This window comes from Polypterus senegalus, chromosome 11, assembly GCF_016835505.1.
Source record: "Polypterus senegalus isolate Bchr_013 chromosome 11, ASM1683550v1, whole genome shotgun sequence".
NCBI classification, from domain to species: Eukaryota; Metazoa; Chordata; class Cladistia; order Polypteriformes; family Polypteridae; genus Polypterus; species Polypterus senegalus.
In genome coordinates, this window is record NC_053164.1 from 21,948,891 (window position 1) to 21,975,047 (window position 26,157).

The window sequence follows — 26,157 nt, forward strand, 5'->3', positions numbered from 1 at the left end:
TTTTTATCCATCCATCCATTATCCAACCCGATATATCTTAACGACAGGGTCACGGGTGTCTGCTGGTGCAAATTCCAGCCAACACAGGGCGCAAGGCAGGAAACAAACTCTGGGTGGGACGCCAGCCCACCGCAGGGCACACACACACACACCAAGGACACACTAGAGACAATTTAGAATTGCCAATGCACCTAACCTGCATGTCTTTGGACTGTGGGAGGACACCAGAGTAGACACGGGGAGAACATGCAAACTCCACGCAGGGAGGACCTGAGAAGTGAACCCAGGTCTCCTAACTGCGAGGCAGCAGCGCTAACCACTGCGCCACCATGCCGCTATTATTATTATTATTATTATTATTATTTTAACTACTGACATATTAGACATCCAAAATGTTGTGTAATTGAGGATCTGCCAGTAAAACTGAACAAATTTCAAATCTGGTTTGGTACTCATAAAGATGATTTTCTCACAGATGCTTCTGGTTACAATTACAAGTCCTTTTCTTTTCAACAACCCCATGAGATCATCCATGGCTTGCCCATTTCTTTAAAATCTCATGAATGACAGAACTCAGATTGTCTATAAAAATATTGTTAAAGGTCAACACAGTACCCTTGGCATTTCCTGATGGCTATAGAAAAAGAAAAAGAAAAAATTAGTTGAAGCCATATATTGCAATGTTATCTTTGCCACAGCAAATGCCTGACCATTGTACATGTGATTCTCTGTGAAATGCATTTTATCCAATGCCATAGCAGTGACACTATATAATGTTCTTTAGGTTTCCCAAATGTCGTACGTGCAATAAACAGAACTCATTGGGCTGTTCAGATCATATCAGCGTTTTTATGGTTCCTGCATACAAGTCCCTGCTGAAGCGCACTAAACCAGCCCGCAAGAGCATCAGAGTGTGGCAGGTTGGTGCGGTTTCAGCTCTCCAAGACTGCTTCGAATTGACAGACTGGGACATTTTCAGAGAGGCTGCTATGGATGGTGACTCCATCAATCTGGAGGAGTACACAGACTCTGTGACTGGCTACATCTCCAAATGCATAGAGGATGTTACTGTTACCAAGGATGTTACCACTAGAGCCAACCAAAAGCCCTGGATGACAAGAGAAGTGCACAAGCTGCTCAAGATCAGAAATGCAGCCTTCAGATCTGGAGACAAGGCCGCCCTTAGGGTGACCAGAGCCAACCTGTCTCGTGCTATAAGGAGAGCTAAGTGGGCATACGCGCAGAAGATCAAAAAACAATTCAGCAGCACCAGAGACACACGTCGTATGTGGCAGGGTGTTCAGGCAATTACAAACTACAAGCCCAATCCACACAGCAGTGATGGTGATGCCTCCCTTCCAGATGAGCTGAACAACTTCTTTGCACGGTTTGAGGCACAGAACAAAGAGCCTGCGAGAAAAGCAACACCTCCCTCCACTGACCAAGCACTCTGTCTCTCCATAACAGATGTGAGGAGGACTCTATCCAGAGTCAATCCAAGGAAGGCTGCAGGACCTGACAACATACCTGGTCTTGTGCTCAAAGAATGTGCAAGTCAACTGGCTGGTGTCCTCACAGACATCTTCAACACATCTCTGAGCCAGTCGTCAGTCCCAACATGCTTCAAGTCGACCACCATCATACCAGTGCCAAAGAAGTCATCAGTGACATGCCTGAATGACTACCGACCAGTTGCACTCACACCAATCATAATGAAGTGCTTGAAAGGTTAGTCATGTCACACATAAAGACTAATCTCCTGCCTCCCTTGACCCTCTTCAGTTTGCATACCGCTCAAACAGGTCAACTGAGGATGCCATATGCTCTGCCCTTCACATCTCCCTGACACATCTGGATAAAAAGACACATATGTCAGGATGCTATTCATAGACTTTAGCTCTGCCTTCAACACAATCATCCCTCCAAAGCTGGTGTAAAACTGAGCAGGTTGGGCCTAAACACCACCCTCTGCAATTGGATCCTGGACTTCTTGACAGAGAGGCCCCAGTCAGTTCGGATGGGCTACAACACTTCCAGCATCATCACACTGAGCACTGGAGCACCGCAGGGCTGTGTGCTTAGTCCACTGCTCTTCACCCTGCTGACTCACGACTGCACAGCCACGCACAACACCAATCACATCATCAAGTTTGCGGATGATACGACGGTGCTGGGACTGATAAGCAGGGATGATGAAAGAGCATACAGAGATGAGGTGAAATGGCTGTCCGCATGGTGTGAAGACAACAATCTATCTCTCAATGTCGACAAAACAAAAGAGATAATCGTGGACTTCAGAAAATCACGTCCTGCCCACATCCCGCTCAGCATCAACGGTTTAGATGTGGAGATTGTTAGGAGTACCAAGTTCCTCGGTGTGCACTTAACTGAGGAACTTACGTGGACACATAACACCTCATCACTAATCAAGAAAGCCCAGCAGAGACTACACTTCCTGAGGCGGCTGAATCAAGCACGTCTTCCCCCTTCCATCCTCACCATGTTCTACAGAGGCATCATAGAGAGTGTCCTGACCAGCTGCATCACTGTCTGGTATGGCAACTGCAACATATCCGACCGCAAGCGCCTGCAAAGGATAGTGAAGACAGCAGAGAACATTATTGGGGTGCCTCTCCCTTCACTACAAGACATATTTTACAAACGCTGTGTCCGCAAGGCCTGCAGCATTGTGCAGGACCCCTTACACCCCTCACATGGACTTTTCACACTTCTGCCATCCAAGAGAAGATATTGCAGCATCAAAGCCAAATCTGCGAGGCTGCAGGAGAGTTTTACCCCAAGCTGTTAGACTCCTTAACACCAGGCTGCCCCCTGGGACCTTCCACACGGCCTCAACCTCCTCTACAAAACAGAACTTTTATACATGAAAACCACTATCCTGCAAAGAACTGAAAATCTCATACTGACCTCTAAGGATTTATGAAACATTCTGACCTGTCATTGTTTACACACGTCTTAAACAACTATTATCATACACTGATAATTTCTGTATTATCTATATCTATTATTTATTATTTATTTACTTATTATATTACATATCTTACACATCAATATTGCTGCTACTTGTTTGTCCTATCTTTGCACAATGTCTTGTCTTGTTTGTTTGTGTTTTAATTATAAATTTTAAAATTTTTATTCTATTTTTAATTTACTATTTGCACATCATGTTGTTACACTGTGGACCCTGAGCTTCGCAATTTCGTCTATCTGTATACTTGTATATGGTTGAGATGACAATAAAGTTCACTTTGACTTTGACTTTGACTTTGACTTCAGTAGGGGCCGTCTCTGTAAAATACAAATCATCCATGGCATCGATGCACAGGTCAGTCCTTTTAAATGACATTGACGCATATGGCCAGTCAATCTGTACAATCAGCCTTTCTGATGTGGGTAAATTCCAGGCTGACATTGTGGCATCGCACCACTGGTAGAAGCTGGACCTTTCTTTCTGGTTGCTCAATGCATCAGATATGTGTGCTTATAAACATACTGTATGTTCTAGAACTTCTGAAGCATGTTTTTGGATCTAATTTTCAATTACACCCAAATGCACTTCATACTGCTGCTAAATACTGAATGTTTTAAATGTTGGACGTTCAGAAGCCGATACATTTACATTCAAATAGGGTGATTAAATGGAAACTTTTTTTAGCTTCTATTATATGACACAATTTTAGAACTATAATGTACTTCAACATCAGCCTGCTATGAATTGCCACATAGCCACTTCTGGTTTCTTTGAAGCAGATGCATTTCCTTTTTGTACTATTATGGATGAAAACTTGTCTGGCCAACTGCTGAAAAGACTTATACTGTCTCTGTTGCATGTTTTTACTTTAAACTTTTCAAAACTGGGTGGCACGGTGGCCGCAGTAAGGAGACCTGGGTTCACTCCCTGGGTCCTCCCTGCGTGGAGTTTGCATGTTCTCCCCGTGTCTACTCTGGTGTCCTCCCACAGTCCAAAGACATGCAGGTTAGGTGCATTGGCAGTCCCAAATTGTCCCTAGTGTGTGCTTGGTGTGTGGGTGTGTGTGTGTGTGCCCTGAAGTGGGCTGTCCCTGCCTTGCGCCGAGTGTTGGCTGGGATTGGCTCGTTCTCCCCGTGTCTGCGTGGGTTTCCTCCGGGCGCTCCGGTTTCCTCCCACAGTCCAAAGACATGCAGGTTAGGTGGATTGGCGATTCTAAATTTGCCCTAGTGTGTGCTTGATGTGTGGGTGTGTGTGTGTCCTGCGGTGAGTTGGCGCCCTGCCCGGGATTGGTTCCTGCATCGCGCCCTGTGTTGGCTGGGATTGGCTCCAGCAAAGCCCCGTGACCCTGTGTTTGGATTCAATGGGTTGGAAAATGGATAGATGGCTCCAGCAGACCCCTGTGATATAGCGGGTTGGAAAATGACTGACTGAGTGACTTTTTAAAACTTTCCCATAATGCACCACATATACCATCAGTTTCAAGACACACCTACTCAGTCTTCAGGAATTGCCCTCCCCCCTGTGCTTTTTGAACCATGATTGATGTTATTGATATTCGGTTCTCGGGTTTACTTAAATCTCATGAAGGCACACATAAACCTGGATTGCCTAAACTCGTCTTGAGTTAACAATAAACACTTTGCATTCATGGAACCGACTGTGCTCCAAGGGTAAAAGGAGGATTATTCAAGCAAGGAATAATCAGCTAAGTGTTTATTTCATAAGCAGACTTTGTGGAATATCACCCAGGACAGAGTGCCAGTCTATCGCAGAGCAAGCACACACACAGACACCGACACATACACATAACAGCAATGCAATTTGCCTAACCTACAAGTCTTCGTACTATGGGTGGAAAATGGAGCATCCAGAAGAAGTCCACACAGATGCAGGAGAACATGCAAATTCCACAAAATGGAGCGAGCGGGACACCAACCCCAGTCTCCTGACTGTGAGGTGGCAGCAGCCCTACTTCTGCAAAACCATGCTGCCCCAAATTGACATTCCTGTTTATACTTCATGAAGTACCTGTCTTGAGTAAATTAAAAAAAATATTTGATATTTAATATCACTTGGCTCACATGTACCTTACACTTTTCAGTGGTAACCTCATGTGTTTTAGCTTATCTTGCCCGGTGTTTCCTCTCTCAGTTGCATTTCTGTACATTTTGCTTCTCAGAAACTGTCATTTCGAGGCATGTTGCTTGCAATCCATTTTTTGACTACAGCCAATGATAAATGCAGCGTTTCTCAACTTTAAAGTATTTGTGACCTGAGTTTTCATAACAGTTTTAATTGCGCCCCCCCTAACATTTTTTTGAAATGTAGATGCATATTTTATTATACCTACTTAACATTTATCGACATTTATCTAACTCTATATTTATTGTTCTAGTATCAGAATGTAGTTTAAATTAATTTGTTTTGGTTTCAACAGATGTTTTTTTCAGGTTTTTGATTCTTGTTTTCTTTTTTTCACATCTTAGCCCCTTTTGTTACTTTGCGCCCCCCTAGGGGGGCCCGACCACAGGTTGAGAACCACTGATAAATGGGTTCCCAGTACCTATTGTCAGTCAGTCATTGTCCAACCCACTATATCCTAACTACAGGGTCACGGGGGTCTGCTGGAGCCAATCCCAGCCAACACAGGGCACAAGGCAGGAACAAATCCCCTGCAGGGCGCCAGCCCACCGCAGAGTACCTATTGTGAAAACATCATTTGTGTTCTTGTGAATACTTCCTGGGGCGGCACTGTGGCGCAGTGGTAGCACTGCTGCCTCGCAGTTAGGAGACCCGGGTTCGCTTCCCGGGTCCTCCCTGCATGGAGTTTGCATGTTTTCCCCGTGTCTGCGTGGGTTTCCTCTGGGCACTCCGGTTTCCTCCCACAATCCATCCGGTTTCCTCCCACAATCCAAAGACATGCAGGTTAGGTGGATTGGCGATTCTGAATTGGCCCTAGTGTGTGCTTGGTGTGTGGGTGTGTTTGTGTGTGTCCTGCGGTAGGTTGGCACCCTGCCCAGGATTGGTTCCTGCCTTGTGCCCTGTGTTGGCTGGGATTGGCTCCGGCAGACCCCCATGACCCTATTCGGATTCAGCGGGTTAGAAAATGGATGGATGGATGGATGGATGAATACTTCCTGTGTTTGAAGGCAGCTCTCAGTATTCCTCCTTCTCCTTTCCTCTGTATCCTCATGTATCACAAAAACTCTCTTGTCCTGCACTTCCTGTCCTTATCACATTTGATTGGGCAATCAAACTAAACTGACCAATCAGACCAAAGCCAAGCTAACCAATCAGATTGCTTGGGTGGATCAGGCACCCACACAGACAAAAGCATTTTATTATATTATTATTTGCAGCTCTTTTTATTAAGAATTTCAAAAACAAATTACATGACTTTTCCACATAGTCACCTTCATTTGTGATGCAATTTTCCCAGCGTCGTACAAACTTTTTAATGCCCAATTACTACTCCTCCCGTCTTCACTGTTTCCAATGAAAATATAAAAGTGCGGAAACTTTTTTCACGCCCCTCATAGATGGATAAATTATGTGGAATCTAATACTAAAGTATGTTGTCTTTCAAAATGTTCTTTGGCGCGTACATTGTCTTTTAGAATTCATAGCACCTTCTAAGTTGTGCCACATTGAAGTTTGCGGATTTCCCAGTTACAGTGCTCTAGAGAATTATTGGCATCCTCTGTAAAGATAACTAAAATAACTGTGAAGAAATGTCTTTATTGTTCATTAGTGTGCTCCAACATGCACAAATTTGACAAGAAACCTTGCAGTATCTCTCACTGAGGTAAGATTATTCAGAAGGATAGTAAAATCATTGAAAGGACCGTTCTGCATTTATAATGAGGGCTTTCTCTGACCATTTCAATGGCATAGGCCACTTCTGGCATCCCTTTACCAACCATCATCAACACACATGCAGATAGACACATAAAACAAGGTCCAGTTGCCATTAGGCTCTGCTACAGACCACATAAACACAGAATAGCCACCATTAGACTCTATAAAACAATATAGCTCCTTATTAATACACTTAAATATCATAAAAATGCATTGTGATGGACGGCCGGAGGTTCAGGAAGAAGGGAGAAGAGCAGCCTTTTCAGGACATTAACTCCCCCGGGATGCTAGGTGGCAGCTCCCCTGGACGACAATGTTTCCCTGGATTCCCTCAGGGCATTCTGGGGCATGGAGTTAATTTCTTCAGCCCTGTTGGGTACCATGGGTGCCACCAGGGGGAGCTCACAAAGAACCCGGGGACTCCTACTGTTACTATGACCCAGGCTATTTGAGAACCGAGGATGAGGCAGTTGGGAGGTTGGGTGACTAAGCTGCAGGGTGTGGAGAATTGTTTATTGTATTGGTGATTATTGGATATGAGAGAATTGTGGAGTGTGCGGTGTTTTGTGCACTTTATTTAAAGAAAATATTTCAATTTCAATATGTTCTTGGTGCTTTTAAACGTGTGTCCTGGACATCTGTCTGGTGGGTTACACGGGGCAACAGCACCTCTAGCATCCACAGTATAAACAGATAAATAAATACACAATACAATAAATAACTGAGAAAATCAAATTGCAATTAGTGCAAAAACGTATTAGATAAAATAAACTGAATTCAAACAGAAAATTGCAGCAAATGGCTCAGTAAAAGAGAGAATTTGAATAAATACTGAAAAAGACAGTAGAAGTGTAATGAATTCAAATGGACACAATTCTGATGCAAGCTCTCTTCCTTTAGGTCTGTCTGACTTTTTTAGCTCGGAGAGCTGCCTAGAGCTGCACACGGATGTTTCAAGCTCAAGGAAGTTGATGAGGACATTCCTCTCAATCTCACTTACAGCCTGAAACTGCTTCCGAAGAGATGCAAAAGTTACATCTGCATGTCTGTTGAAGAAGGACGTCTTCATTGCTTTCAGTGCATCACTAAAAGGTTCATCTGATGCCTCATAAGAGAACTGGTGCTTTGTAATTAGCCTTTTCTTCGTCTTCTACTTTGTCTTCATCTTCTTCTTCTTTTTCAACTCTTCCTCTACGTTCTTTCCCTCAGAAATCGATGTGGATCCAATAGTTCAATACAAAATCCAGCTGTATAGACTTTGACTGTATTGTATTTTTGGTGTGTTAAAGTTTGGACAGGATACCAGGTAGGAAGCTCATATAGGAGCCAAATGTGTCCATATAGGCCAAAATATGGGTGGTCCTTACAGCACCCATCAGACTGTGCACCCGTGGATCATATGGGGCCCTAAGAGTTAGTACACTGTTACTAATTGCCTGGTCCAGGTGCGCTGGGAGCTAGGTAAAAACTGGACAGTTTGAGGGTCCCAGAGGATTGAGATGGGAGCCGCCGGTCTAGCTAACGTGTATCTAAGCTTGAAACAATCAATAATCAATTAAAATATTTCACTAATTTGGCAGACATGTTTATCCAAGGTGACATGTAACATGGGCAGCACGGTGGTGCAGAGGGTAGCACTGCTGCCTCACAGTAAGAAGACCTGGGTTCGCTTCCTGGGTCCTCCCTGCATGGAGTTTGCATGTTGTCCCTGTGGGTTTCCTCCGGGTGCTCCATTTTCATCTCATAGTCCAAGGACATGCAGGTTAGGTACATTGGAGATCCTACTACTGGGTGCTTGGTGTGTGGATGTGTGTGTGCCCTGTGGTGGGCTAGCGCCCTGCCTGGGATTTGTTTCTGTGTTGGCTGGGATTGGCTCCCATGACCCTGTGTTAGGATGTAGTGGGTTGGAAAATGACTGACATATAACATTTAAGATACAATTGGTTACATTTCTTTTGTCTTATCCAGCCAGAGCACAGGCAGGTGAAGTGACATGCTCACGGTCAAAAAGTGTCAGCATGACTGGGACCCATATTCATAGATAGATAGATAGATAGATAGATAGATAGATAGATAGATAGATAGATAGATAGATAGATAGATAGATAGATAGATAGATAGATAGATAGATAGATAGATTGGCATTGAAACACAGCAACTACACTCTTAAAAATAATGATTCTTTAATAGAACTTTACTGGGTTGTGTGGTTCTTTAAAAAACTATTGCTTGACAAAGAACCATTTCATTCATTGGTGGCCACTTAGCACCCCAAACTCCAACTCTTGACACAACTGCTACAGATGCAGTCTCAGGTTAAAGATAGGAATCTTTTATTAAACAAATCACCTGATTAAAAGACCCATAAAGTAACAAATAACTCTTCTCTTTCTCTTTACTTTGACTCTTCCACACTTCCCAATCAAGCTTTACCCAACTACTCTCCAGACTCTGACACACTGGGCCTCATGGAGGGCTTTCTTTGGGTCTTGTACAGTCAATATCTGCCAGGTTCTCCTGGTAGCCCCTACAGAACCAGACAGGACAGCTTTCAGAGGATCTTTCTAGAACCTTCCCATAGATGGTTCTGTAGGAAACCAGCAATGATTCCCCTATGATATGACTCTGAAGAACCACTCTGGCACTTTTATTTTTAAGAGTGTATCCTAAATTTAGATAGAGGAAGAAATACAAATAATAGTAATAAGAGTTTCACAGTAAGAGCTGGAAAGTATTAAACAACATACAGTATACAGAATAAATTCTGGAAGAAATGTGACATTTGGATAAAGGAAAGATGATAATGCCCACATTCTGATGAGTCTTGCTTATTCAAGGTGGGTTTTCATGCTGAATGAGAAGAAATGGGGACTGTTTTGGAAGACATGAACTAGATAGATAGATAGATAGATAGATAGATAGATAGATAGATAGATAGATAGATAGATAGATAGATAGATAGATCTTCATTTGTTTCCAGGTAGAAATTTGAATTTTCACAGAAGCTCTTTAAATAAATACATAAATAGATGGATAAATAAATATATGTACACACACCATAATGACTAATAAGGAAGACATTTTTAAAAAGAAAGAAAAGAACACTTTTCACTTTGCATTTACAGTCCCAGTGAGTCACTATGCAGACATATTGCTTTTGGTATAAAGGAGCCCCAATTTCTTGACACTGCTGAGCAGCGCTGAGTAATTCGTTGGCTGAAAGCCCTTCTTGTTGGTGTGTCAGAGAGAGGAGGTGTAGCATTGTTCATAGTAATCCTCAGTTTTGTCTTCATTCTCTCTTTTGCACTTCCTCCAGGGGGTCCAGCATGTGTCCCACAACTGAGCCTCCACTTTTAATTAACTTGGTGATTCAGTGGGCTTCTCTTGAAGTGATGTTGCCAGCCCAGCACATCAAATCACATCAACCATCAGAGTTGTGAAGGGTGCCACTAAACTCATTAAAGGAAAACACTTTGCTAAGACAAATGAGTCTGTTCTGCCCTTTCTTATGTAGTTCTTCCATGTTTCACAGTCCAACCTTTCATAGATGTGGACCCCCTTCTTGTAGTAGTGGACCACCTCTGCATCCACTCCCTGAATAGTGACCAGACACAGAGGCTGTTTGGTGCAGCAAAAGCGAATAAGCAGGCCCCTGGTTTTGCTGATGTTAAAGTGCAGACATCCGTTTCTCACTGCATTTAACTTAAACCAAGATTTTATTAAAAGAGCATCAGAATATTTTTTCCTGTGCATAATATAAAGTCGTTGAAAAAAAAAAAAACTTCAACTTAAGTGACTTTTTTATATACAATTTAGTGCAACTTAAATGATATTGTGAATCTGACAAAAGATAGATGTTAAAAAAAGTTTTCTTTTTTTAACATGCCAGAAAAGTCTTCTCGCCACTTTCATCACAGCTAAATTATCTCGTCCTCCTCTTTCCTTTGTTTTCAGTTTTATGCGCCTGAAGGCTTCGATCTTTCCATAGCCGGGTGATTTCACTGTCGGTGTTGAATCGCTTTATATGGCCGTGCACACATCACCCCCCAAGTTCCCGCAGTCTCAAATGTGCGCCGCTTTGGCAGTGATCTGTACGAAGTTATCTTGTTCGTGAAGGCTTCAGAATTGACTTCTTTATAAACGAAATGTGAGATCCGAACGCGGCTTTAACAGACATTAACGGCAATAACTAACAAAAAACAGCTGGCGACACCCTGGTTGTATTGTTAGCAACGTTTATTTGTTTTAGCTGCTCATTTCATCAGGTAATTCTATGTGTCAATTTAAAATGTGCTGATATTTTTGCAGGCACTAAAAAAAGCTCATATTAAAGGAAATATTAATCTTATCTTGATCTTCCAACCGCAAGTCGAGCAAGTGTTTAACTTGACGGGAAGACGCCCATTAAGAATAGGCTACGTCGAACTGGAAAAAGACTGTAATTTAGTCAGCAGAGGCTACGCCTTCCATTATAAACAGGGTGAGTGCAGTTCTTCATTCACTCTTTGGAGTGAATAAGTGAATCCGTATAACGCTCCTTCGAGTTGCCCCCGACGGGTGGTGATCAGTAGCTCTAAGATCCACTCCATCAAGAATAACTCACATGTCAGAGACTGAACTCAGCTTGAAAGAAGAAGCCTTATGTCAAGAGAGAAATGTCAGCCCCTTAAAAGTTTTTTTGCCAGTGACAAAAGAGCAAATGCTATTGATCTAACGCGCCAAGAGAGACCACATCCCAGACAGCACGAGGCAAAAAAACAGCAAATTCCTTCATTTGAACCTGGGGAGAGAAACCACCCAACAGCACACAGCAGCAGACATCCCCCTTAAACGTTTGTTTGCTCCATCTCTTCCAGGATACCTTGGAACTCGAAGTGACAACAACGAGGTACCTGATTTCCTTATGTTTCTTTGTTACTGTGTAAAAAGCTTGTGATTAATCGCATCAGGTAAACCTTTTATTTATTTATTTATTTATTTATGCGTTTGTTTATTTGCTTTTACAAATTATTATCTAATTTGGACACTAAATGCCTGGTATGCAGCTAACAGTTTATCCCTTACATACCCACGACTGTGCATTAGGGCAAGTGGAAGCTGTGACCACCATGTTGAGATCCCAAAAGAGAGGCAGAAAATTGCAAACACTTCTAAAAATCAAGGAAATCCATTTCACATACAAACAGCAAACTTTTCTGTGCAATATGTTTTTCCTTCTCATATTTTTTGCTCTTTTTAGCAATATGAATATACAGTTAGGTCTATAAATATTTGGACAGAGACTGCTTTTTTCTAATTCTGGTTCTGCACATTACCACAATGAATTTTAAATGAAACAACTCAGATGCAGTTGAAGTGCAGACTTTCAGCTTTAAATCAGTGGGGTGAACAAAATGATTGAATAAAAATGTGAAGCAACTAGTATTTTTTTTAATACAATCCCTTCATTTCAGGGGCTCAAAAGTAATTAGAAAAAATAAATAACTGAAATCAAATGTTCATTTCTAATACTTGGTTGAAAACCTTTTGCGGGCAATGCCAGCCTGAAGTCTTGAACTCCTGGACATCACCAGATGCTGGGTTTCCTCCTTTTTAATGCTCTGCCAGGCCTTTACTGCAGCGGCTTTACTTTCAGTTGCTGTTTGTTTGTGGGCCTTTCTGTGCGAAGTTTAGTCTTCAACAAGTGAAATGCACGCTCAGTTGGGTTAAGATCAGGTGACTGACTTGGCCATTCAAGAATTTTCCACTTCTTTGCTTTAATAAACTCCAGGGTTGCTTTGGCTGTATGTTTTGGGTCATTGGGCAGCGTTTCATGATACAGATGGACAATCAATTTGACTGCATTTAGCTGGATTTGAGCAGACAGTATGTCTCTGAACACCTCAGAATTCATTCGGCTGCTTCTGTCCTGTGTCACATCATCAATAAACACTAGTGTCCCAGTGCCACTGGCAGCCATGCACGCCCAAGCCATCACACTGCCTGACTCCACCGTGTTTTACAGATGATGTGCTATGCTTTGGATAATGAGCTGTTCCACGCCTTCTCCATACTTTTTTCTTGCCATCATTCTGGTAGAGGTTGATCTTGGTTTCATCTGTCCAAAGAATGTTTTTCCAGAACTGTGCTGGCTTTTTTAGATGTTCTTTAGCAAAGTCCAATCTAGCCTTTCTATTCTTGAGGCTTATGAGTGGCTTTCACCTTGCAGTGCACCCTCTGTTTTTACTTTCATGCAGTCTTCTCTTTATGGTAGACTTGGATATCGATACGCCGACCCCTGGAGAGTGTTGTTCACTTGGTTGGCTGTTGTGAAGGGGTTTCTCTTCACCATGGAAATGATTCTGCGATCATCCACCACTGTTGTCTTCCGTGGACGTCCAGGTCTTTTTGCGTTGCTGAGTTCACCAGTGCTTGCTTTCTTTCTCAGGATGTACCAAACTGTAGATTTTGCCACCCGTAATATTGTAGCAATTTCTCAGATGGGTTTATTCTGTTTTCGCAGCTTAATTATGGCTTCTTTCACCTGCATGGAGAGCTCCTTTGACCACATGTTGTCTGTTCACAGCAAAATCTTCCACATGCAAGCACCACACCTCAAATCAACTCCAGGCCTTTTATCTGCTTAATTGATAAGACATAACGACGGACTTGAACACACCTGCCCATGAAATAGCCTTTGAGTCAATTGTCCAATTACTTTTGAGCCCCTGAAATGAAGGGATTGTGTTAAAAATGCTTTAGTTGCCTCACATTTTTATGCAATTGTTTTGTTCAACCCACTGAATTAAAGCTGAAAGTCTGCACTTCAACTGCATCTGAGTTGTTTCATTTAAAATTCATTGTGGTAAAGTACAGAACTAAAATGAGAAAAAAGTTGTCTCTGTCCAAATATTTATGGACCTAACTGTATAACCCAGCAAACATCTACACAGTGGCCCCTGTGCACAGATTATGGGAAGAGTGGGCTTATGAAAACCCAAATAAATACTGCAATGTAGGGGGTAAAATGAGGGTCCCCTAAGGGACTAAAAATGTCTGGTAGTCCAAGTTCAGTAGGTTCCTCAATGAACCAGTGACAGTTTGGTAATGCTGGCCAATGTCATCACTAACCCACAGTTTCTGATTTTTAAATTTGTATTTTTAATGGGTTTTAGATTTTGAAAATCTACTCTCTCTCTCTCTCTCTCTCTCTCTCTCTCTATATATATATATATATATATATATATATATATATATATATATATATATATATATATATAAAATCCTAAACCTTAAAGTGTAACGATTTTATGTGATGTTTTTATTTCACATTTTTTGTCATGCTTTAAATCGAGCTTATTTTAAAACATAACATATACATATATATGTTTGGTGTCATTCCCTTCAGAATTTATCCAACTTTAAGCTAATCTTGTTAGATTTTCAGATTCTTATTCCGTTTTTAAATTATAAACTAAAATATCAAGAACTCATGTCCCATGAGACAAGACTTTGTGCCAACAGATTTAACCACGCCTGGGGCTGGAAATAAAAGACAAAGAGTAGATGACAAAGACAGCAACTGTACAGGCTTTTAAATGTTTGAAGCGCCGCACAATTAAAGATCACAAGGCATGGCAGCAGCAGTAAGCCAGCAGCTGATCGAGCAAAGAGGAGGTAAAAAAACTGTATTTGTTTCCCATTGTATCACCATTTAAGAGTAGGTTTTGGAGGAGCAACCACGTCTCCTTGGGGTGCATTCAGCCCCCCTCTTCACAACTCAAGTGACAGAGATGCAAAGTGGCTGGCGTGTAGTGCAGGGGGTTGGCAAGCAAAGCGAGCATGAGGTAAACCCCCTAGTTGAAGTATAAATAACAATTTGATTGACTTGAAAATGTATCATTGTTCTATTTACTAAAATTGCACAATGTTTTATATACAGTATTATTGGTTTATGTTCAGGGTTGTAACTAATTAATAATAAATAAATAAATAAATAAACCTAGTAGCAATAAATGCAAACACATTTTGTATTTTTAAGAGTAAATAGTTTAAAGTCACATTAGAATTGTGTTTTTTATTCATTTTCTAATCTATACTAATAAAAGGCAAAACCCTCACTGACTCACTCACTCACTCACTCACTCACTCACTCACTCACTCACTCACTCACTCATCACTAATTCTCCAACTTCTCGTGTATATGGAAGGCTGAAATTTGGCAGGCTCATTCCTTACAGCTTAGTTACAAAAGTTAAGCAGGTTTCATTTTGAAATTCTACGCGTAACGGTCATAACTGGAACCTACTTTCGTCCATATACTGTATACGGCCATAGCCTGCAGGTCAGTCGCCGTATGAAGCAGAGTTGCGTCCCGCGTCATCACGCCTCCCACGTAATTGAGTGCCTGCCCATATAAGGTAAATATTCGTGGGTGAAGGACTGTGCTTAGCATATTCATAAGTGCAGCTACTGCGGAAATCAGCACGCCTCCCACGTAATTGACTGCCTGCCCATAGACACGCAGCCACTAAATATTCGTGACCACACACTCGGTATACGAAAAAGCCAGTTTCCCTTTTGGTTTGTACATGTTCAGTCTCCCCCTGTGCATTTCCTGTGCAGCGAGCAAGAGAGAGACAGCGAGAGAGCACGACACACACAAACACACACAGGCAGCACGAGAGAGAGACAGACGCACACACACAGTCAGCGAGAGAGAGACAGTGCGACACACACGCACACACACAGAGGTAGCGCGAGAGAGAGACAGCGCGACACACACGCACACACACAGAGGTAGCGCGAGAGAGAGCTGGATGCATTTAGGTAGGAAGGCAGTTAAAGAATGCACTTGATTTTGTTTTCACTTCTGTTTCCAGCAATCCGTTCGTAGTGTGCATTGTTGCAATGTTATTTTTCTTAGTGGTTTATTAAATTAAGAATTTTTTTAAATGTTAATTTTTTCCCTGTGCTTAAAACTCATTAAAAAAAGTGCTTTTAGCCAGCGAACTATTGCCGTGTTAGTTTTCTCTGTTGTTTAAGGCTTTCTCAGTGTTATTCAATGTTTTCACATTTAGTTTACTATTACGCTGTGCATTCTATGGTATAATTATATTTGTGCTTAAAAACAAAAAAAATACATATTTACATACAGTTCGTATAGTCTGGAATGCATTAATTGTATTTACATACAATCCTATGGGGGAAATTGCTTCGGTTCATGACCAAATCGGTTTATGACCAGAGTTTTGAAAAAAATTATGGTTGTGAACCGAAGTTACACTGTACCGGGAATGCCTGTTAAACATCTTAGATTCACGAGTAGCGATTTGGGTAGTGAGATGTCTATCGAGGTGATCACTGTAATATTTATATGCCATTGAAATGTATTATTATCAGGCATGGTTTAGGCACCTATGTCATCAGGAAGGCACCAGAAAAAGGGACCTCAAGGTTACTATTATGGAAGTTAATTTAGAGCACGGATGCTGTGAATTTAAGAGCTGTAATAAATAAAGTTCCCCTGCATACTTTAAAAGAAAGTCTCGCCATCATTTCATTTTTTACAATTTGTGAAAAAAAAACATGGTGTCAGAATAGAGTTCCCTTGCCACAAATTGACTGGGATTCTCTTAAACTGCCGTGAGAATGGAAAAAGTTCCGACAGCACGTGGAGCTGATGTTTTCTGGCCTGCTAAAAGGCAAAGATGAGAGTGAGAAATGCAGCTACCTGCTCCTGTGGACGGAGGAAGAAGGAAGAGACATTTTTAACACAAGGACTCTCACCCAGGAGAAAGCCAAGGTACTGAAAACTTATTATGACCGCTTTGAGGCGTTTGTCATGCCTAAGACGAATACGATATTCACGAGATACAAGTTTAATGAGAAGACGCAGGGTATAAACGAGACTTTTGATCACTTTGTAACGGAGTTAAAATTGCTGGTGAAGGACTGTGCTTATGCAAACGAAGATGAGATGATCAGGGATAGAATAGTGTTTGGCACAAACTCAGCAAAAGTGCGAGAGAAACTTTTAAGTGCCGGGTCTGAGCTAACATTAAATAAAGCCATGGACATCACAAGATCGCAGGAGATAGCACAAGCACAGCTGAGAACCTTTGATGCATGTACTCCGAGTGGCTCACGTGAACTGACTGTGAACGCAGTACACAGACAACAAGCAAGAGCTCCAAAGAGCGCTGAACAAAAAACGCATTACACAATTGAGAAGGCAGCAAAAGAATATGAAGCGAGTGACGCATACAAGCATATTCATAAGTGCAGCTACTGCGGAAACAAAGCACACGGTGTAAAAAGTCAATGTCCAGCTAAAGGAAGACAGTGTAAAAAAATGTGGTAAATTGAACCACTTCGCTATAGTTTGCAGGACTGGGAAAGGTAAATCCGTAGATAAAGAGGAAGACGAGCTGTTTATTGATGCAGTAAGAAAGGAACAACCCTCTGAAGCTGAAAAAGCCTTTGTAGACATATCAATAGGAAAGCAAGGTGTAAATTTTTTTAAATTGTTTAAATTTTTTATTATTTTTTTTTAATTTCCCCTTGGGATTAATAAAGTATCTATCTATCTATCTATCTATCTATCTATCTATCTATCTATCTATCTATCTATCTATCTATCTATCTAAAGCTTAAGTTTAAATTACGTTCATAGACACATTGCCACTAAATTTCGCAGGCAAATCCACAACTTAATACCGGGAATGCCTGTTAAACATCTTAGATTCACGAGTACCGATTTGGGTAGTGAACACTTCGATGAATGAAACCTGTTATCTTTACAACGGTTGACAAACACGGAATGTAACTTGAACACAACACGTCCTTCAAATACGAACCTGATTGAAAGAAATAATGATAATCAAATCCTTAATGACAGAAACACTCATAACATTCACAAAACAATTACATTGACAGTCATGTTACGTTATTTTTAAAATGTTTCCTTTTCTTTTTCATAACTTCTCCACTGCGAAGCGTGGGTATTTTGCTAGTTCATTAATAAATTGTACTTTTTCAAAATTAATGTAAATGATTAAAAACCAAATTCAAAAAAGATTCCTCTCACAGTCCAAAGACATGCAGTTTAGGTGGACAGGCGATGCAAAATTGACCCATGTGTGTTTATGGTTGGTGTGAGCGTGTGTGTGTCAGTTCACCCTGCAATGGAGTGGCGCCCTGTCCAGGGTTTGTTCCTGCCTTGCTCTCTATGCTAGCTGGGATAGGCTCCAGCACCCCCTGCAACCCTCTTCAGGACTAGGTGGGTTAGAAAATGACAGACTGTTTACTCAACATATTTACTTTATGTTAATGTAATGACATTTATTAAAACAGTTTGGATTTAATTATTTTTTATGTCAAGTTCTTTCACCAAAATAAATTAAGTAATTCCTTAATTGTTGACTGTACAAGGAGGAGATCGACTGAGCACCACAAGTAGGTTGGATGTTAAGAGAAAGCCTTCCATGTGGCCCGGTGTGTCAGAGTCTGGAGAGTAGTTGGGTAAAGCTCGAATGGGAAGCGTGGACGAGTCAAAGTAAAGAGAAAGAGAAGAGTTATTGTTACTTTATGGAAGGAGAATGGGTCTTTTAATCAGGTGATTAGTTTAATAAAAGATCTTATTTTTAACCTGAGACTGCATCTGTAGCAGTTGTGTCAAGGGTTGGGGCTTTGGGGTGCTAAGTGGCCACCAATGAAATGGTTCTTTGTCAAGCAATAGTTTTATAAAGAACCACACAACCCAGTAAAGTTCTATTAAAGAATCATTATTTTTAAGAGTGTAGTTGCTGTGTTTCAATGCCAAATCCAGTTCTATACTCATCAATGACATGATACATTCTGGTCAATCAACTTCAAGAAGCAAGCGGTGATATTCATATTTTTAGCATATTTGCTGTCAGGTTGGGCACCACTGCATATGTCTGGCAATGTTTGGAAGGCAAGGGGCTCCGCTCATAAAATGCATTTAATGCACACTTTAATCTCGATGTCCGAACTGTTTGATTTGTAATTTTAAACTGTGTAACTGTGGGGTAAATCAAGTGAAAATGTGTCTTTGTCCCAAACATTTTGGAGGGTACTGTAAATTGCAACATAATTTACAATATCTGGTGCTACTCTTAGTGAAGTTGTTTTCCAGGGTGCAGCTGAGTTTTCTGGCTTCCAAGCTGTCACATCTAACCTAAATAAGAGTCAATTCCATTGAATGGTTTAGTTAGCCAGTTACTATTTTATATGGTGTCTTCTGTTTTGGTGAATTTCTAATATCCCCCTCATATACTTCTTTTTTTTTCTCAGTGCTCACGCATTTTGAACTTGATGGAGGAATTTGATTTGTCCTGGCTTCAGGATGATAATGGTGGAGAATGGAACTCAACTGAGGCCTTCACTGATTGGAACTCAACAGACTGGAACACAGGGGAACGGATGCATGTGAAGCTGCAAGCCCACCAAATTCTAAATGTGCTTCTTTATTTTCTGATTATCGTGCTGGGTGTTCCGGGCAATGCTGTGGTCATTTGGATCACAGGATTTAAAATGAAGCGCACAGTCAATTCAGTCTGGTTCTTAAATCTGGCTTGTGCTGACCTCCTTTGCTGCCTCAGCCTCCCTTTCATGATGTATAAAATTATTCATGACCATCATTGGCCCTTTGGTTTGCAAATGTGCAGGGCGGTCAATGGCTTCATTCTTCTTAACATGTTCTGCAGCATCTTTTTGCTTATTGTCATCAGCCTGGACCGTTTCATCCTGGTGGCCAAACCGGTGTGGTGTCAGAACCATCGCAACCCTCACTGCGCCAGTATGTTGTGTTTGCTGGTGTGGGTGGTCTCTCTTCTCCTCACCCTTCCATTATTTATTCACCGTAGAGAATATAAAGATAATTTTACTGATAAGATCATATGTGAGCCTGACTTCAGCTACTTTGGTCATAATATCCAGATGGCAGAGTTAGGGGTAACAATCTATCAGTTCTTGATGGGCTTCCTCTTCCCATTTGGTTGTATCACTGTTTGCCATTTATTCATATTTCAACGAGTGACTCAGAATGGCCGAAGATTTAGTAACAGGTCAAAGAAAACAATGCAGGTGATCTCTGTGGTGATTCTAGCCTTTTTTTTTTGCTGGCTGCCATATCACATTATGAAATTCTTGATTGCAGTCACTCCTTTCTCCTCCACATGGCACTTCCATCTGCTGAACATCAACTTCTTTGCGGTCACTCTGGCCTACTTCAACAGCTGCCTAAACCCCCTGCTGTATGTATGCATGGGCCAGGACTTCAAGGAGCATGTGTGCAAGTCCCTGAGGGGTGTGATGGAGAACTTCATGAACGATGATCTGCCCTCTCGTTCTATGGCCACCACCAAGTCCTCCTCAATCAGTGACCGATCAGCTGCATTGTGACTGTGATAGACAAAGAAATCAGCAACATCTATTTATGTGGAGAGAGGAGTAGCACAATCAACCCAAATTTCAGTCACTAGCGTATGTAGCTCCTTAGCATTGTTCACCTGAAGTGTGAAAGGGACAGGCAGTGCTGTGAGGGAGCTAATCAGGCATGAAAGATGAGGGGTGCCAAATAGAATGAAAGCCACATGACTTTTGTCAATGTCAATTTATTTCTGTAGCACATTGCAATAACCAAAGTTAAACCAAAGTACTGTACAATGTGATAGAACACACATTGAAACAAAACTGAGATAAATAAAAAAAAAAATGCAAAAAATCTCATTAAATGAGAAAGGAACTAAGCTCCTCTGAAAGTATTAGAGAATAAAAATGTCTCTGGCCTTAAAGTTACTAACCAGGGGCAAAGCTACCATTCATAAGCCAGGCCACCCAAATGATTCTATATGATAAGTTCTCCCCGGGGACCATAAATCCATCAGCAATGAATGGAGTCACTCTAAATTTCAAAACCCACATCTTGCAGAACTCGTCCCCAGGCCATAAAACATCTCTGATTCTAAGGTCAGGTTTATACTTCACGCGATGTGACACATGCTCCAGCGGAAGCTAGCGTTGTACTGTTTATACTTTACGTAAATCTGGAAGAATCCACCAGGTGGCAGTGTGAGATATTATCCCAGTGAGAACAGGTTCAGCTTTGCTGTGTTGTGAATTTCCTGAAACACTCATTCAATTCTGATGACACCTTGCCGCAATATCTCTGAAAAGGATGTTTAATGATTAAATCCATCAATCCAGGGATGTGTCCATTCCAGCAAGCACTGGGCACGAGGCAGAAACAATGAATAGACGTGGCATCAGCTCATCGTAAGGTGAATACAAGCACACACATACATTGGAGTCATTTTAGTGGCACCAAATCCCCAAATCTGAATATCTTTGGAAGGAAACCGGAGCACACGGTGGAAACCCAACAGGAAAACATGAAAATTTCAGGCAGGGAACACCAGCGACGTGACTACCTGTGAGACAGCAGCGCCACCGCTCTGCCACCGTGTCACCTCCATGTGTGTAATTATTAGCAGTGTTCATTATTTAAACAAAATTAATGATTTATATGTAAAATGTAACATACATATGTTTAATGCATTTTATCATGAAAGTGATATCAAGTATAAATCTAAGGATTCTAAATGTGCAGAGAGTTGGACTATTATACATATAATGTGTTGAGTGGTGATCTATTGCTGCTGGCCACTGCTGTCAGGTCAGGAGGAAGGCCCTGAAACACGTAGCGATTAACAACTGGGTCAGTTTTAAGATGATGTCTACGCCAGTCTACTTAATAATAAAGTAAACTACAAGGTTAAAATGGACATTGCGCAATTAAAGCCAAAATTTCCACTTTAATCACATGATACACCTTTTCACCACGTCCTTAATTTTTTTTCTCTGTGGCTCAAATACAGAGCTGTACATTCTGTTGCAGTTTTGAAGGTGCAAAAAAGAAAGACGACACAGAAGATTTCTAAAATGTATCGTGTCATTACGATGGGGAATACGCGATGCTTGAATATAAAAGCACCACAAATGCATTTGGATGTCGGCATTTTGCTTCGCCACATCGAACCATTCATCAAACATCGAAGAGCGCACATCGATCCTGTAGGATCCTCAGAGGGGCTTTCTGTCACATGTAGATAGTAAACACAGACTTTGACGTCACATTCCGACTTATCACACTGCGCCCCCAACTTTTTGCTGGTACCACAACTCGTGCATGAGTCGTGTTAATTTCTGAGGACCTGCTGAGAGGACGCGTCAAATGAACGCTGGTAACGCGTGGCAGCCATGATGCATGTGCATATGCATTCTGAGCGTGAAGTATAAATTAGCCCTAATACACGGCTTCTGGTTTGCCCACCCAATTGTTTCCGGCACAACCACTTTGGAATTTCTGCTTTCGACAGAAGGTGTTGCCCTAGGGAACAAAGGTAGACTGTGGCAAAGCTGTGCCTCTTCAATTAAAAACACGTTATCTCTTTGATTTAAGGCAAGAGTGCTTCAAACATTACTCTCTTGATGACCGTAAAGACCTAAAATCTAATTCCAGACACATAATCTCATGTATTCTGATCTTTTTAAGGTGTAATTGTGCTGCCCTCACTGTCAAAAGCATTTAAGTGATTAAAATACCTAGGTTAGTTTTGGGTTCTACCTTAATGGTATAGTAGGGTGAGGCAACACTATAACAGAATTCTACTGCTGACCTATGCATAATTCACAATAAAGATATGGCCAGTTTTCTGTGAGAGACTCCATCATTGCTCAGAATTATAGGATGGGAGAGAACTGGACACCACTAGAAATTTCCCAACGCAGAACTGCCAATAATATTGTGGGCAATGGGGCTACAGAAGAATGGAAGCCTTATGCGGATCAATTTCTGCCTCAGAGGGAACAGACAAGTCCTCAAACACAAGTTTACCAAGAAGAGGTTGGGTCACCAAACATCCACCACTACTTAAATTTGGATGTTGTTACATCTGTTTCTAAAGAAGACGAACAACAAGGGGTAGACTTAACTGTTAGGCAAAAGTAGGGAAGTACCTAGGGCCTTAAGTAGCTCTTCCTCTTCTTCTCCTTCCTCTTCATCTGTTCCCAGTTCTGTGTGGAGTTGATATGTTTGATCAACCTTCTCCAAATACGTCAGTCCTGCACCTGCTCCCCAGTCAGACCCTTTTCCTTCCATTCTTTTACTTTATCCATCCACCTCCACTTTGGCATTCCACATTTTCTCTTCCCCTGCACTTCTGTTCACTCTTTTGCCCACATCTTCATTGCCTGTCCTCAGCATATGTCCATACCACTTCAATCTACTCTCCTTTACTTTCTTAGATATTTCTCCCACTTCTGTTCAGATGGTCTCATTTGTGTCTCATTTTTCATTCTGTCCTTTTGTGTAACTCCACAAATCTATCTCAACATTCTCATTTCTGCTACATGCAACTTCTTCTCCAGCACTCCCTTTACTGCTTATGTCTCAGCTCCATACATCATTGCTGGTCTTACCACACTCTTAAAAACCTGACCTTTAACCTTCACCTTAGTTCTTTGATCACACAATACTTGTTATACCTTCTTTCAATTGTTCCATCCACATTGCACTCTATGGGCTACCCCTGGATCTAATTCACCATCTTGGGCTACCACTAATCTTAGATATTTAAATGTATCGACTCTTTTGAATTGCTCACCCTGCAGGCTGACTTCTGAATCCTGATCATCATCAGGGGAACAAACCAGCTCAACTGGTGTCGGTCCTAAGCCCAGATAAATAGAGGGGATTAGTGTCAGGAAGGAAATCTGGCTGTCAAACATTAGTCAAAACCTTAATTATGGAATTATTCCCAAGTAGCTCAAGGTCCCATAATAATTTTCTTTTTAAACCAAATTTTCAAACATACCAAACATGCTATTATAGCTATTATTTTCATTGGTCTTCCATCAATATGGAGTTCCTTTTCAGTCCAGGCTATAATGGCCATATGTTTTGGGCCTGCACAAAATTAACATCATTTTGGACAAAAATGTTTAAAGGCCTCTCAGACAGCCTGGGCGTCACAATCCCTCCTAATCCACTAACAGCTGTGTTTTGCGGACTTCCAGATGGGCTTAAAGTGGAGAAGGACAACTAAATAGTAATTGCCTTTATTACACTACTAGCACGTAGAGATGTCTTGCTCAACTGAAAGAATCCTATCCCACCTCTTTTAAGTCAGTGGGTAACTGATGTTATATGTTATCTAAAATTGGAAAAAATCTAATTCTCACTTAGAGGATCTGTACAAAACGTTTTCAAAACCTGGCAGGATCTGATAAATAACATTTTAGAATAAGCATTTAAATTGAGGAAGTGGATTCTCTCCCCTCTTTTTCTATTCTATCTATTTTTATTTTTTTATTCACATATTTTTTACTATTATTAAAGTGCTACTTTGCTGACCTAGCTCTCTTTCTCATGGGTGGGGGTCGATTTGCTTCAAACCAGTTTTGTGAAACTTGACTTATATGTATGGAATGTTTTTTGATTTTAGTAAAAAATATATATAAATAAAACATTAAAAAATAAACAATTGGACTATTCCTAGTAGGGTGGCATGGTGGGGCAGTGGGTAGCGCTGCTGCCTCACAGTAAGGAGACCTGGGTTCGCTTCCCGGGTCCTCCCTGCATGAAGTTAGCATGTTCTCCCCGTGTCTGCGTGGGTTTTCTCCAGGTACTCCGGTTTCCTCCCACAGTCCAACGACATGCAGGTTAGGTGCAATGGCGATTCTAAAGTGTCTCTGGTGTGTGTGTGCTGATGCCCTGCCCAGGATTTGTTCCTACCTTACACCCTGTGCTGGCTGGGATTGGCATCAGAAGACCCCCGTGACCCTGTGTTAGGAATGGAGGGTTGGTTAATGACTAGTTGCTACATCACTAACATGAAATAGGATGTAAAACATGAAAATGCTAACTTACTACATGGTGATGTGAGTAAGCTTCTAGCACAGCAGCATCAATTTCAGGGCTAGTATATACATTTATTTAGCTTTTCAAAGTGACTTACAACATTTGAGATACAATAAGGACTGGCAAGTGAAGTAGATTCCTCAGCATCACATAGTGTCAGTGGGGGGGGATTTGATCCCACAATCTCAGGGCTTGAAGTAAAAAGCCTTAACCACTGCACCACCCCACCTCTCTGCTTATGCTATGAGACACAAAACACAAGTCAATTAAAAGAAGATAAAATGAAGTTACATAAGTGGAGAAGAAAAACAGTAAAAGAAGAAGGTAACAAAAAGTTTGAGACAATTTTTTTTAATTTTTTCTAGAATAAACTGCTGCTTGTGCTAGCTAATTTTTATGGGCCCTTCAGTAATGTTGCAATAAATACAACAACCAAGGAAAAGAAGATGCAAGTGGAAAATGTTCTTCCACTTCTAGAGTTTCAGACACCCTTCATATCTTATACTTCTGTTACTAAAGATGCCAGAAGCATCTCTTTACAAGTGGAACCTCGGTTTGCGAGCATAATTTGTTCCGGAAACGTGCTCGCAGTCCAAAGCACTCGTATATCAAAGTGAATTTCCCCATAAGAAGTAATGGAAACTCAGATGATTCGTTCCACAACCCAAAACTATTCATATAAAAATGATTAATACAAAATATAAAGTAAAAATACATAAAACAAATTAACCAGCACTTTACCTTTGAAAAGAATCATGGCTGGTGTGAGTGAAATTCTAAATTCTTGTGGGATTCCACCCAACGGGATGACTTGCGGAAGAACGTCCCAAAGCAATCTCTGTCTCCCAGCGCTGTAGCAGTTCGCTGTAAAAAGCAAATCCAGAAAGATCGCGGACGTGCTATGAGCGTCTGCCATCAGTGGGTGATACAAGGAACATTATAAATGTGCAGGGCACAGTATTACTTGGCCACAACCCTGCCTGACTGCTGTGTCTGTGTATAGGAGAGTGGCAGATCCCGCTAAAATAAATAACTGCTGTTACTGTTTCAAGCAGAATAAAGCTGGTGGTGCAAGACGGGGACTCGCACGTCACAGCACACATATGTGCGGGCGCACATTCATTCACACACACAGTCACAATGCTGTAGTAAACAGTATACGCTCGTACGGATGTTGACTAAATGAGTGAGGCACGCTGACTCAGACGGAGAATAGGAGACAATTGCCAGAGAGAGAGAGAGAGAGAGAGAAGAACAATCAGCTCAGTTGTGATTACATGATGCTCAGCAGACAAAGCGTATACATACTACTCGTATTGAAAGACGTCGCTTGTTTATCAAGTCAAAATTTATTAAAAATTTTAGCTCGTCTTGCAAAACA

General features: G+C 41.4%; 1 protein-coding gene across 1 annotated transcript; it reads left to right on the top strand.

Moving 5' to 3' along the window:
• Positions 1 to 11,570: 11,570 nt before the first annotated feature.
• LOC120539721 (C5a anaphylatoxin chemotactic receptor 1-like) lies at positions 11,571 to 20,257 on the top strand. Its single transcript, XM_039770104.1, has 2 exons — positions 11,571 to 11,738; positions 19,148 to 20,257. The coding sequence occupies exon 2, from the start codon at positions 19,169 to 19,171 to the stop codon at positions 20,255 to 20,257; it is 1,089 nt and encodes a 362-aa protein (XP_039626038.1). The 5' UTR covers positions 11,571 to 11,738; positions 19,148 to 19,168.
• Positions 20,258 to 26,157: the final 5,900 nt, after the last annotated feature.